The 15135-nt window shown below is 43.8% G+C and overlaps 1 protein-coding gene and 1 long non-coding RNA gene across 2 annotated transcripts in view; one reads left to right on the forward strand and one right to left on the reverse strand.

Annotated features, from left to right (window-relative positions):
• LOC311581869 overlaps positions 1 to 15135 on the reverse strand; it is a 96342-nt gene that overhangs the window by 62349 nt on the left and 18858 nt on the right. The window lies entirely within an intron of this gene.
• On the forward strand, positions 6725 to 7271 carry LOC311581168 (large ribosomal subunit protein eL21-like). The gene has a single exon (XM_084753189.1). The coding sequence runs from the start codon at positions 6774 to 6776 to the stop codon at positions 7254 to 7256; it is 483 nt and encodes a 160-aa protein (XP_084609315.1). The 5' UTR covers positions 6725 to 6773; the 3' UTR covers positions 7257 to 7271.

The raw sequence follows: 15135 nt of genomic DNA on the forward strand, positions 1-15135 counted from the left end.
CTACCACAACATGTTCCACCCTCATTCTTCCGTAGCTGGATAAATATGTTAGCCTTTACTACTTTGCTCAATTCAAAAGTTACCATTAGCATTTAATCTCTTTTCCTTAAGACCTCACATCCAATCTACTAGTATGTTCCATGACCCATATTGTCAATATGTGTCATGTCAATCTACATGCCTCTTCACCATTGTACCACCTGAGCCATGGAATCACGCGTGCATCAGGCCATGGCACCACTCTGCTCCCACAGCACTGGGAACAGATGCAAATGCTGAATTGTACCCTATAAGGAGCCTCCTGAGCCAATCAATCCCTTCCTGCCTGTTTAACTTCATCTTCTATTACTCTTTCTCTCACTGATTCAAACAAAGAGATCCTTTGTTTGGGTACTTAGAACCCCCCCCCTTAATTCCACAGTAGGTCTTTGTTCTTGCATTGTAAATATCATATAAGTACACGAACACATCTGTGTTTTAATAAACCTTATTTACAAAAACAGATCATCAGCTGAACTGGACCCACGGCCCGTGTTTTCCCAACCTGTTATCTAGATGAACACTTGGCTATGGGGAATGTTCAGCAAGTATTTATTGAGTGTGTAAAGGAATGATAGCACAGAACCTACACAGAGCAACACCAGGGAGGAAAATGGAAGGAGGGGGAAAAAAAACAAATACCAGCAGGGTGTCTCTTACACACGCCTAGCAATAGATGGTTCTTAGCAGAGCTTCATTGTCTCTTTAGAACAACTAAATGTTAGCGTTTCACTCCCACTGAAAACTATCAAAGAACTGAGAACGCACTTTGTGCTAAGATCAGATGGGTCATCTAGACTCTATGGCAACAAGATATGCTGAGCTTGGATCAGATAGGGCACGAATAATAGAAAAGGTGGCATGTTTCATATCAGGAGAATCAAATGATGCATGAAAGTGGCATTAAAGGCTCATTGAGGGAAAACTATTGCCTCCTGGCCTCCTAATCCCTGAGTGGAGATAGACCATTGTCTCTTCTTTAACAATCAATATAGTTAGGCCAGGCAGTCACGTGGCTAATAGACGTCCCCACGGAAAGTTGATTTCACATTGTACCATGCTAAAGAGGTAACAATAATCATTCCTTTGCTTAGATAATACACGTTTCTTTCCTAGAATTATCCCTCTAGCACAGTCCCTGTCTTAGTCGGGATGTTATTGCTGTCATGAGACACCATGACCACAGCAACTCTTATAAAGGAAAACATTTACTCGGGGCTGGCTTGTAATTCAGAGATTTGGTCCCTTGCCACCATGGCAGGAAGCACTGTGGCGTGCAGACAGACATGGTGCTGGGGAGGTAGCTGAGAATACTGTATCCAGATCCACAGGCAGCAGGAAAAGACAGTGAACCAGTAGGCTTGGCTTGAGCTTCTGACACCCCTAAGCCCGCCCCTAGTGACACACTTCCTCCAACAAGACCACACTTCCTCATAGTGCCACTCCCTATGTGCCTGTGGCGGCCATTTTTTTTTTTTTTTTAAATTCAAACCACCACAGTCTCTGTGAGCCGCCACCTTAGGTTCTGAACCTGCCTGCCCTTCAGAGTGCGGCATTTCCTTTTTCTTCTCTTTTGTCTTTTTCTTTTGGATGCTGGCCAGAGCCTGAGTGGGCTTTCTTTGGTGAATTGGCTTTCTACAGCTTGTTCTTTAAAGCTTCCTCATCATCCTCCCCACTGGTTAACTGCCTGTCTGATGTGTGGCTCACCTCCATGCCAGCTTAGTCTGAATGGCCTGGCTTCCTCTCCTCCTCTTCTCCATCCTCCTCCTCCTCTTCTTCTCCATCCTCCTCCTCCTCTTCTCCATCCTCCTCCTCCTCCTCTTCTCCATCCTCCTCCTCCTCCTCTTCTCCATCCTCCTCCTCCTCTTCTCCATCCTCCTCCTCCTCCTCTTCTCCATCCTCCTCCTCTTGGCATTGGCTGAGATTTGCTGGGGTGACTAATGAAATAGATCTCGAACGTCATTTTAAATTTGTTCTTAAATTCTTTTATTAACAAGACTAAGAACCCCAAAAGAAGTCTCCAATTTCCCTTGAGCAGGCTCAACTCTGATGAGGCTCCCCAAATTTTCCAGTAACACACTGTTTCCAGAAGACTTTGGGGACTTGCCCATTGTCAGTGTTTTCTTCTGATTCTACTGCCCCCTCAGATACACTCCTAGTAACCCCCACCAAGTTATCCTTTATAAATGATTTTTTAAAAGTGTTTATAGCATGATAATATATTATGGCCCTTTACCTGCAAAAGATGGAATTGTACAATTACTTGGAGGAAAAAAAACTCAGAGACACAACATGAGGTTTGGGTTGAGAGAAAGAACTTCTAGTTTTTAACACAGCAAACTTGGAGGTTCTAGAATAGGAAGCAGGGCACGCGCTCCCCGACAGTAACTGTGCATCCTTGCCCACCTAAGAATGACAGCCCTCGCAAGACTCCCTTCTATTGTCCAGCAACAGCTGGCTGAGTTACTGTTGCCAGGATCACTGTTCTGAGCCCCTCCATCGCTCCCTGAGAGAAGAATTCAGGATGTGTTCTCAGGAATACAATGGCATCCTTGCTCCCTACGAGATTGTCTGAGACTCTGAACACTAGGCACCTCAAGGATTAAAAAAGGTATTTATCGCCACCTCACTACCATTTCTGGGGGCGGGGAGGGATTTTTTTCCCAAGGAGCAGGGAACTTTTGAATTAAAAGCAAATGATTCTGATAAAATCTCTTGGGAGCCCATCGTATAGACTAACTGGAGAAGAAAACACATCCTCTAACTGGGAGTTTGTTTCTTCTCTGGACTATGGAAAAATGTGGGATCTGCACGGGGTCGCGGGTAGGGGAGGAAGGGAGGGAGGTGACTCTCCCTCCTGCTTTTGAATTATGATTTCAGGGCAGGGGCTAAGGGGTACAAAGCTCTGTTACAAAGCTCTAGTCTTCTGGAAGTCTCAGTTCAAATCAGTAATTCTGTAAAGGTGGCAGTTATCTTTTTGACAAAGTTGATAATGAGCGCCATCTACTGGGTGTTACCCAAACTCTGATTTGGGGGCTAGTTCCATGAAGTTTGGGGGAAAAATCAGGGTCCCTGTTACAGTCCTTTGGCACGTTTAAGCAAGATCCTGAAAACCTGGCCACCTCCTGGATTCATCCAGAAGTATTATCTTGGTTCTTCATGTAGGGTTAAAGGTTTCTGGGGAAATAAGTGGAGAATGAAGGTCCCTCGAGCAACTTATTTAATGCCTATAATTTAGGGGTGAAAATCCTAGAGGCTGAGGAGTTTCTTTGTAGCCTCTCCTGCTCTTCTCATTGTTTTTAACTGGCTGGAAGGGAAGGCCCAGGGCCCGGGGGATAATTCTCAATAAGCTGTAATCACAGAATCCTCATTTCTTGTTCTGTAAAGCAGACTGATACCTTCTCCTAAAATATTGGTCGCTGCATTCATTTCTTCTCTAGTGACAAGATGGTATGAAAGATTTTAAATCTGAATTAAGTCCTAACAAAGGTCATCATTGATGATGATGATGCTTATGATGATGCTTATGATGATGCTTATGATGATGATAATGATGATGATGATGATGATGATGATGATGATAGTAATAATAACAACAATAATGTGTGTATGTGAAACCAGTACCTGGTCTTTTAAATTCTTTATATGTCACATTCTGTTTGTAGCCTTTGACCAAAAATGCCACTGTTCTATGAGGTAACCAAAATGTCTGTCTCTGGGTTTTCCTTACCTCAGCATATCCTGCCCACGAGGTGTGGAGGGTTTTGCACAGTCATTCCTGTTTTCCTCATGAATCCTTTATGATGCTATTAGTCTCTGGGGTGCTTTCTAAAGTCAGAAGAAAATCTGACTCACACAGAAAAGTTTTCATGTGGAACAGCAGCAACAGAAGAGGGAAGATGGAAGTTTTTGCTAAGAGTAGAACAGCAACATAGCGCAAATTCCACCTTGCCCAGTTCCCAGAGGGACGAGCTTGAACAGATCTAAATCTTAGAATCTTCATTTCTCTTTCTGAAAAAATGGAGTAATATTGCCTCACCAAATGATATGTAAAATAAGATCTTGTTTGAGCTGTCTGAGGTGTATTGAGCACTAGATCACTTTTCAGTCTCATTTTTTTTCTCTCTCTCTCTCTTTAAAAGGCGGGTGTGAGAGGTCCTCCCAGGATGCCTCATCAGAATTCTGAGGTTTCCTTTGCTGAGTCACTGCAGAAAGATTTGCAGTGGAGCTAGAGTCAGCTCTTAAGGTCACTCCATACTAGTGTCTTCACCCAAGAAACCACCCACTTCAGGGCAGGGGTCTCGAAATAAACAGGAAGGTTTGCAATCACATTTTTCATGCACCTAACATATGCATCCACATTCATCAAGGGAATTTCCCAAAACACATTGAGAAAAAAACTTACCTAAGCAGATACACCAAAAACAACCAAATGCCATCCTAACAAATCAACTCACATGACCTGCCCAGCATTAAAGGAGAAAGATTTGTCTCCACCACTGTTTCCCTTCCTTTCAACTCATAAATCACAGCTCCAAAGAACATTGGTTTAAAACAGTAAACCCCAAAAGTCTTCCAAGCGTACAGGAAACAATTGCAAATAGTCTTAGCTTTTACTAGCAACTCATTGAAATTTCAGTGGCAGCAAAAAATTCTGTTGTTTATTCATTTGCTGACTTATAAAATAGTCACTGACTGCCTGACTTGAGCCAGGCAGTGCTGTAGGTATAGGGAATAAAACAGCGAACGAGACAGTTAAAATTGGCCTGAACTCACGGTGCCTACCATTCTAATAAGAAGATGATAAATGTGCCATAAGAAATCATAACAAAACACAGGTCCCTAGAGTCTGGACTCTTAGATCCTCTGTGATAATGTTGTTCAAAATCAGAGTTACAAGCAACGCCATGAAAACATTTGGGGAGAAAGCACTAGACAAAAGACAGCTGTCTAAAGTAAAAACTGGATAGGCTTGCTTAGAAAGGCAAAGTAAGGGCACTGTGGTGGCAGGAGTGAGGCCAGAGAGGCTGTGAGTAGCAACCCCTTAACTAAGCAGGTCTGGATGGGGCCTGAGAGTCTTCATTTCTAACAGACTCCCATGAGATGCTGATGCTGGTGGTCCACAGAGTCCACTTTGATTGGCAAGGATATGGCTCCTCAAGTGCCGTGTGGGCCTGACTTTCCCACTAGGTATAATAGAAAAACGATGCTTATCTGATGCTCTTTTGACCTATGGAGCCTTTCACAGCTACTTAAAGGTCACATAGCTCTTTGGTATTTCCATGTACCTCACAAAACTAAGCGCTCAGTTGATAACACTATAAATGTCTGGATTAAAGGATAAGAATTATTATCTAGGCCCTGCATTGTGGATTCCTGGAGTTTAAACAAAAAAAAAGAAAGAAAGAAAAAGAAAAGAAAAGAAAATGAAACAAGACATGGAGAGTACATGGGAAAGATTATACACCGCCTTTGAATCATGTATTTGTGGCTTCTAACCTTACACTGATTTCTAAAAAGACTTTCAGCAACTGGCCAGGTTCTCTGGAAACTCTGTTCCATTAAAAAAAAATAGCATTAATAAGCACTTCTTTAAGAGAGATATGAAAATCACATATAATAATAAAGGATAAGTTACATGCTTTCATAAGTACTCAATAAATGTTCATTTTCGTCTCCTCTCCTACCTCAGATCCACTTCAACGTCAACAACATGGCATTTAAACCTGAAAGCTTTCCACATATCAACCAGTATATAAATAATGAAATCAGCTATGTATCCACAGATTGAATCGCTCCTCAGCACCATAAAGGAGGGAACAGTTGACAAATAACAAAAAGCAAGGAGAATTTCTATCAGTTGCTTCTCTACTGCTGTGATAAACCACCTGACAAAAGCAACTTAAGGAAAGAGGGGTTCACTTTGGCTTGATGTTTGTTGAGGTGTGGTTCATCATGGCAGGATAGGCAGGGCAGTGGGTGGAGCTTGAGGCAACTGGACCTATTGGGCCTCCAGTTAGGAAATGGACAGAGATGCATGCTGATGCTCTGCTTGCTTTTTTATTTTTATTCAGTGGCATAGTCCTGTGTCATGGAATATTGCTGACCATATTTAGGGTAGGTCTTTATGCCTCAGCTAACCGGACCGAGAGATGCCCTCACAGACATTTCAAGAGGCTGATTCTAGTCCCTCTTATGATGACACTAAATACTGCCCATCACAGCCAGCCCTTTTCAGGTGGCTCACGTAGACACGTCAATTTCAACCCATAACCTTTCACCTTTGCCTCTGTCAGCTCGTGGCCATTTCACAGTGCAAAATGCATCCAGACCAGTTGCACAAGTCAACATTATCTTTTTTTTTCAAGCTCCAACAACTTTATTTTTTCTCCCACAGCTTATATATTCCAGCAAAATCTTCCAAGCAGTATAAAAATTACAATGCAATTACATTATACTTTTCTTTTAATGAAGTTCATGAAAAGACAGCATGTTCCTCAATACCTTTACATGAAAACATTTTACATATTATGGGTGAAAAAAAATTAGGCCTGATAACCCATATACATTTGTAACTAAACAACCTCTTGTTTAGTTATGGGCCCTTATAACATCAAAATAGAAATTTTATACTTCCAGCAGACAAAATCTCAGAGTAAGCCTTTTTTTTTTTTTTTTTTTTTTTTTTTTTTTTTTTTTTGGCTGCAGCAGCCATCTTGCAGTAACTCGCCCAAATGACAGACACAAAGGGAAAGAGGAGGGGCACGCACTACATGTTCTCCAGGCCTTTTAGGAAGCATGGAGTCATTCCTTTGGCCACATACATGCAAATCTACAAGAAGGGTGATATTGTAGATATTAAGGAAATGGGTACTGTTCAAAAAGGAATGCCCCATAAGTGTTACCACGGCAAAACCGGAAGAGTCTACAACGTCACCCAGCATGCTGTGGGCATCATTGTGAACAAGCAGGTTAAGGGCAAGATTCTCACCAAGAGAATCAGCATGCTCACTGAGCACATCACGTACTCTAAGAGCAGGGACATCTTCCTGAAGCTCGTGAAGGAGAACGACCAGAAGAAGGAGGAAGCCAAGGAGAAGGGCACCTGGGTTCAGCTGAAGCGCCAGCCTGCGCCACCCAGAGAAGCACACTTCATGAGGACTGATGGGAAGGAGCCAGAGCTGCTAGAGCCCGTTCCCTATGAATTCATGGCCTAATGTGCAAAAGGAAATAAAGGGCCTGGATTGTAAAAAAAAAAAAAAAGAAAGAAAAAGAAAAAAATTCAGAGTAAATACTAGCATTCTACACGATTATGCATGTATGCATTGGGTTACATTTTTCTTCTTTGTGACTCTGAAGATTGAGCCCAGGTCCAACACATATCAAATTGTCCAGGTTGGATATGAAAGTGCCTGGTAATTTGATCTGGGTAAAAGCTGTTAGGAATAAAATTATGCAGTCAATTTTAATTCAGGTGGCCTGGAAGGCCCAGGACCCTGAGACGTGTGACTTTGGGCAAGCAACTCCTCCTCTCTACAAATTCGTCTCCTCCTAAAATAATGTGGCTTAGAGTAACAGCTGCCTGGTTTGTATTTTAAGAGTTCTTACATGCCGCTGGCAGAAAAAAAAATCATATTAATTCCAAACCAAATTCCTTCTCCAAGCAAAATACAGGGATTTCAAGCCTGTGCATATTCAAGTAGGAAAGCAGCCCCTTAGAGCAGGTGATTGTAGAGGCTAAATGAGAGCATTTGCATGCATGATTTGGACAATACCTGGTTCATGGGGAGTATGCGATAAATACTTGCTACCACAGTACCAAAAAAAAAAATCTGTGAGCATTGTATAGCCCATCAACTTCCAAAGCCCAGAAGCACAAAGCCCACATCCAGATGAAGTAGCTAATTGTTCCCCTAGCATTTGCCTGTTGGTGCTCTGAAGATGGCCAAGCGCAGGCTCAAGTTCTTGTTTTGTGCATAATTAATTAGAAGGTCCGTAGGTAATCCTTTGCCCATCTGTGAGCTGCACAGAGTCTGAGAGAGTCTGGACAAGCATGGGAAGGAAAAAAAAAAAAAAAGAGGCCAACATGGTTACCGGAAGCTGATAAAACCAAACGCGCCTGGATAAAAGACTTGGGGACAGAATTGTCCTGCCGTGGAATGGTGTAAATGTCCTGAAGAGAGGAATGATGAGTGGGAAGGAGACAATTGCCATGTCACACACCAAGATGCCACATTCCTAACTGGCTCAGTCATCTTCTCTACACATTAATGGGAGTCTCAGATTTTCAGTGACCATAATAAAATAATCCACTGGATAAAGAAGCCACTTCAACACAGTTGTGTGTGCGTGCGCGCACGCTGGTGAATCATGATTGCCAACTGATTGAGATCTGAAATCACCTGGAAGATGGAACTCTCAGCACGTCTAGGAGGGAGTTTTCAGAAAGGCTCAACTGAAGAAGAAAGGACCCAACCTGAATGTGGGCAGCACCACCATTCTATAGGTGAAGGGCCTGGACAGAGAGGCAAGCTGAGTATGAACATCTATTTCCCCCTTTGCTTCTTGAGTGCAGATGCAAAGTGTCCTCGAGAGGCCATCCTCATGGTGTCCCACCATGATGGGCTGTGGCGCTTTGAATGAGAATGAGGCCCCATAGGCTCACAAATTTGAGTGCTTCATCACCAGGGAGTGGGACAGTTTGGGAAGGATTAGGAGGTGTGGTCTTGTTGGAGGAGGTGTGTGTCACTGGGGCTGGGCTTTGAGGTTTCAAAAGCCCAAACATGGCCAGGTCTCTCTCTCTCTCTTCTCTCTTCTCTCTCTCTTTCCTCTCTCCTCTCTCTCTCTCTCTCTCTCTCTCTCTCTCTCTCTCTCTCTCTCTCTCTCTCTCTCTCTCTGCCTGCTGCATGTGAATCAGGATGTAAATCTCTCAGGTACTGTCCCAGCACCGTGCCTCTCTGCATGGACTAAAACCGTAAGTAAGCCCCCAATTAAATGCTTCCTTTTGTAAGTCACCTTGGTCATGGTGTGTCTCACTGCAATAAAGTAGTAACTAGATGAACTATACCCTCAAGCCAACCAGAGGCTGCAAGTTCTTCTCCTCAATAAAAGTGTCAGAGAAGAAAGTCCTACTTGACCACTGTGGCATCTTCCCACCCTTGTTTGGCTGGCTTCCATCTCAGAGGATTAGCTTCCCTGCTAAGAAAGATGGCAGCCCTGCAGCTGAGACATCTGGGGTGGGAGATCCAAATGCATCGCGAAGAGGAATGAAACTCTTATGCATTGACCTTGCCCATCACATATCCGCATCCCCTGCCTTCTAATTCCATTATTCTAGGAACTGGAGTGCCAGAAATATTATCTCATCCTCACTCAGTCTTTAATATTTTTAAAAGCAGCTGACATCACAGGGAGAACCTGAGAACACGAATTAATGGGATCAAATGAGTGCGCTCCTTTTTCCTCACATAGAAATGTTATTTTAAAAATCTCTAATACCAAAATAAACCTGTAAAAGTGCTCGTGGTGGCCATTTTTGATTGTCAGATTGACTACATCTGGAATTAACTAAAATCCAAATGACTGGACACATCTGTGAGGGTTCTTCTTCTTCTTCTTCTTCTTCTTCTTCTTCTTCTTCTTCTTCTTCTTCTTCTTCTTCTTCTTCCTCCTCCTCCTCCTCCTCCTCCTCCTCCTCCTCCTCCTCCTCTTCTTTTTCTTCTTTCTTTCTTCTTCTTCTTCTTTTTCTTCTCCTTCTTCTTCTTTTCTTCTTCTTCTTCTTCTTCTTCTTCTTCTTCCTCATAAAATCATTTGAAGGGGAAGACCCACTTTTAATCCTCATCTTCTGAGGTGGGAAGATCCACACTAATTCTGGGCCATGCCTTTTCTGGCAGTCTATATAAAGGACGTGGAAGCAGGAAGCTTGCTCTCTTTGCCTGATGGATCTCGCCCTCACTGGCAAGTCCATTCCTTCCCTGGCATTAGAGCCAACTTCTCTGGGATTCCAGCGTATACTGAAGAGCAACCGAGACATCCAGCCTCGTGGACCGAACAACTAATGGATCCTTAGACCTTCCGTTGGTAGACAGCCATTGCTGGATTAGCTGGACCACAGCCATTCTAATAAACCCCACATATATGAATATATATATACATACATACATATTCATTCTATAAGTCTTGTTGCTCTAGAGAATCATGGCTAAGGCAACTGCTAATATTCTAAGACTTGATATCTTTTTTTATTAGTTAAATTTGTTTTTAGACAGTTTTGCCCGGGTATGCCATACACGCCAATCATTCTCACCCCTGCTTCTCTACGACCCCTGCAACCCCTCCCTCCTCCGCACAGCTCCCTCTCTTACATCCGTGACTAGTTGTTTTGTTTTTGTGAACCACTGAGATTATCAAGGGCTGTCTGCGTGACCATGGGTTTGTAACCATGTGTTGGAGCCAGGTGGGGCCCAGCAGCTTGTATGTAATAAAGACAGTGGTTCCCCTCTTCCAGTCTCCAGCAACAGCCGAGAACTCAGAGGTAACGGCTAGGAGCCTCGAGTCCCTCCGCCCTTCATAACTAACTGTCAATAAGGCCAATCCCATCTGGGCCAAGGGCAGGTAATACAGTTGTTGCAAGTTAATAATCATAATAATCTATGAAGCCTACGGAACGGTGTTTCATCGCCCTTTGCCCCATCATCTAGCTCTTACACATTGCCCAGTCTCTCTTCTAAAATGTGTTGTTTGGGGCAGGGCCCACAACCATTGCTTAGTCTTTGCCTCTTGCGTGGCCTTGAGTCTCTGCATTCACTACCGTTCTTCCTGGGGAGAGGCTTCTCTGACCAAGGCTGGGTCAGCTTTTGTCTCTGGGTACAAAGCACAGACACTTAGAAGGCAGTTTGCTGCTTCGTCCATTTATTAAAACCACAGCAATAAATTACCCACCTGGGTCTACGACTTCCCCAGCCCTGGGTTTTTAACTGGGCTTAAGGAAAAGGAGATAGGAGGTCGTGAAGATGTTTGTGGAAGAGGTTTAAGGATTTGCACAGGTTCTGTCTTTGCCATCTACACCGTTTCTCCCTTAGCCAGGTAGAATTTCCTCCACCAGGTGTTATTTATATGCCTTCCTGCTGCTGTTGTGTTGTTATGATAACCAAATTTGACAGAATTTGGAGGGTTACCACAGTGGTGAGGGACTGTGCGTCTCATCTAAAGGTGTACGTGTTGGAGGAAAGGTTCTTCTGTCAAGGCTTAGAAATAAGCCAAAAGTACTTCTTTAAAGGACAGATTCTGAGACACGCACGGTGTCACATGCCTATCATTCCAGTGTCAGTGGAGGCAGAAGAGTCCGAAGTTCAAGGTTATCCTTGGCTACATAGCAAGTTCAAGACCAACCTGGATAATTTGAGAGCCTAGTGTGGGGGAAAAAAAGAAAAGGAGGAGTGGGGAGGAAGAAGAGTAGAAAGAAGAAAAAATGATGACAAAAGGCTGCTTCATCTAACTAGTTTTCTTTCTTTTTCTTTTTTCTCCAGAGGAGACCACATACTTTCAGATATGAGGAGAATCTCTTCTTAGCCTGGTTGGCTGTCTCCCTGGGAGCATTTGTGCCATTTGTTTCTTTATCCTGTTATTTTCGTTGTTGTTGTTAAGATTTAAAAGATTAAGGAAATAGAGCAAAGACTTCAGGGCTGACAGGGATCCACAGGGTAGTTTAGGAAGCTTGTGGCAGCGGCAGATCACCCGGACATTAAGAGGTTAAATCATGTGTGCCAGAGGTAGACATGTAATCGTCCAAATTATATGTGTGTTTTTCTGATCTGCAGGTCTACAGAGCAAGCAAAGGAACAGGTGCTGCTTACAGAAAACACGGGCTCCTTTAGTATCATCTCTGCTCTTTCCCAGGCGAGGGCACCCATAATTACTGCTCCCAAGCTGAACCCTCAACCCTACTGTGCCACACATACACACACACTCGCTGCTGCAAATTGTATTGGCAATTAATTTGTCAGGGAAATGCTAGGGGATGTGAACACTGGTAATTTTATACCATAGATATTCAAATTAAGCCTCCAGCCTGAGTATTTTTGGTGTCAACTTGTAGAATTGTTGCAAAAGAAGAGAAACACACCCTTCTCTTGCTAGCTCCTGAGGAGGACCAGAAAGAATGCCACAGTGTGGATGTAACAGCCCTGGTCCCATCTGTAGGCTTGACTTGGGAACATTAAGAACAGAAACACTAATTATGGGTGACACTCCTTGTGTTCCTCCTCTAGTGAAAGGGGCCGCAGTGGTTGTTTTTCTTGAGTGCTCAGAATCTTTTTAATGAAAAAAATGACTGTGTCAGCGACTGATACCCTACAGATCCCATGCCAATATCGCACGGTATTTTCCCAGAATGGCTGTACAGGTGTACAAAGACGATGAAAAGACCCTGGGCCAAGAGGTAGACATGAAAGAATCACAGAACACAGTGTCAGACAGCGTTAGTGGGCAGTCCCTGAAGCTATCCCAATATGCTTCTGAGACACAGAAACCTCATTAAAGAGAAAGGTGTTATCCTAGTTGCACTTTGTCACTGAGATCAAACAGCCTGGGGAAAGGCTACTCACGGGAGAAAAGCTTCTATTTTTATGTCACCATTCCAAGTTCCAGTCCATCCTCGCAGACAGGATGAGGGAGGAACTTTGACCAGCTTGTCACCTTCATGGTGATAAGCAGAAAGAAAATGAATGCGTGCACAGATTTGGCTGGCCTGGCCAGCAAGCCTCGGGGATCCACCTGCCTCTGCCTCACAAGCACTGAGATCCCAGGTGCACACTGCCATATCTGGCTTCTACACATGGGTTCCGGGGACCACATTTAGGTGCTTGAGAAACAAATGCCTGAGCCCACAGTCATTGTTTACTCTTTACCATATGATGCAGAGCGCACGGAATCAATTATGTAAGCATGCTGCCATTGTTACATGAAAAACGGAAGTCACAGATACCTACGTTTAAGCTCCACAGAAAATACAATCATTTCTCAAAGTGATGAATAAGAAACATGAGCGACTTAGTTTAGAAGAGTTTAGTTTAGTTTAGTTTAGTAGTTTTTAAAAACAGGATCTCACTATTGAACCCTGGATAACCTGGAACTGACTAGGTAGAGCCAGCCGGCCTTGAACTTGTAGCAATCCCTCTGCCTCCGATTACTAGATTTACTGAAATGAGACACAACACTCATCCTGAGGAACTTAATCTTTTTTTTAAAAAAAAATCATATCCCAGTCACTAACCCAGTTCTATTAAGTCAGACTCTCTGCAGATGGGACTCAAGAATTGCTTTTTTTTTTTTTTGTAACTTCTGTAGAAGATTATAAGACTCTTGAAGACTGAGAACAACCATTGAGACAGATATCATTAAATAAGTATTAATATAAATAAGATTCAAGGAAGTGTGCAGGATACAAAGCGTTCAGCCGGCGGATCTTGTCCTCAGAGAGCACAGACTATGGATGGCTAACGCATTATTCTCAAGGGAGTATTTGCCCCATACTGATATGTGAGGATGCATAGCTTAAGTTGCTTTGAGAACTGATGTTTTTTCTTATTCCTCCTCTCGATTTATCACAAACATCATTAATGTATCCGCTATCGTTTCTTTTCGTCTCACTCTTTTTTCACATTCAGACATCACTTCTTGGATGTATGCTGAAAGGCAAGGACGGGACTCCACCCCTGTGTGCCTATCACGGTACCTGTCACCAGCCTCTTTACCTCTGGGGGCTGTGAAGAAGGCGGAGCCTCAACATGATGAGAGAAACTCTTACACCCTAGGGTGGTAGAAGGTTCTGTCTGAAGGTCAGCATCAATGGATTGGCACGGCTTCCTGAGTACCGTGCTAAGAGAGATTTCCCAGCCACATCCAGCTGGAAAGGAAGGCAGGGATGGGATTGGTCCTGGAAGCATAGAGAAAGTCTGCATTTGCATCAGAAGCTCTTTTTAGCTTACACAGCTCTCAACATCAGCCAGTTCTGGAAACATCTCCTCTCCCACAGGAGAAGCTGGATGCAGAAAGGACAGATCCCCCAACGATGTATAAGTAAATGCTTGCTACTGCAGACCAATAGCAGAAACACTTTTTATTCCCGCCCCATCAGCTCTCTCACACACCATAGAGACTCTCACAAGGAGACAATTCCCTTTAATTCTAGCCATAGCTGTTATACAGTTCTGGAAGAAACATCAAGAAAAAACCCCTCAACACCGAGTCAGAGGACAGATGGTCTCCTGAGCAGCAGGTTGAGACACCAGCCCTCCCTGCAATGTTCAAAGGCGACATGGAATCCACAAAGAAATATCTGGAATAGTCCAGTTCTTAAATAACCAAACTACTGAATGACCAGCTCTGCTCCTCTAGACAGACACCTTTCCAGGAAACGTGCGGGCAAGGAGGGCTTTCTGAGGCGACATCTGCTCTGTGAAACAAAACAGACACAGACCCAGTGACTGCTGAGGGTCTGCAGTATTTTCTTGCCTGGAGACCACCACTAGAGGGAGGGGTTATGGCTTCTCCTCCTACAGAGTCAACAGTGAGAGGGGTGGATTCCCCCCACCCCTCACCCCCACCCCCACTCCCACCCCCGTGGGACTCTCAGACCAAGATGTCGCCAGCTTCATAGGTGTCTCACTTTAAATGCAGTGCCAGCAGTGGAAACACATGGGCCTGGAAGGAAAATTACGATTTAGGCAACTTTGTTATCTTGAAACCACTAAGTCAGTCCCTTGTATATGTCTTTTCCTTCTTTTTCAGTTGTCCTAAGCAAGTTTTTTAAAAGAAAGGGAGAAGTGGGTAGAGAGGGGAAAGGAGGAATGGAAAGAGAGAGAGGGATAGGGAAAAGAGAGGGGGAGAGGGAGAGGGAGAGAGGGAGAGAGAGAGGTCTCATATAGAACACCTTTCCTGTTTCTAGAGCCGTGTGCCGTTGGCTCTCATACAGACACTGGTGCTCTATGTAAGAAACTTAATCCTGAGCTAGAGAGATGTTAAGAACTCTTGTTGCTCTTGCAGAGGACCTGCACCCCAGTCTCAGAACCTGCATCAGCGTTTCTCAACCCGTGG

Source organism: Acomys minous, assembly GCF_964271855.1.
Source record: "Acomys minous genome assembly, chromosome: 13".
In the NCBI taxonomy this organism is placed as follows: Eukaryota; Metazoa; Chordata; class Mammalia; order Rodentia; family Muridae; genus Acomys; species Acomys minous.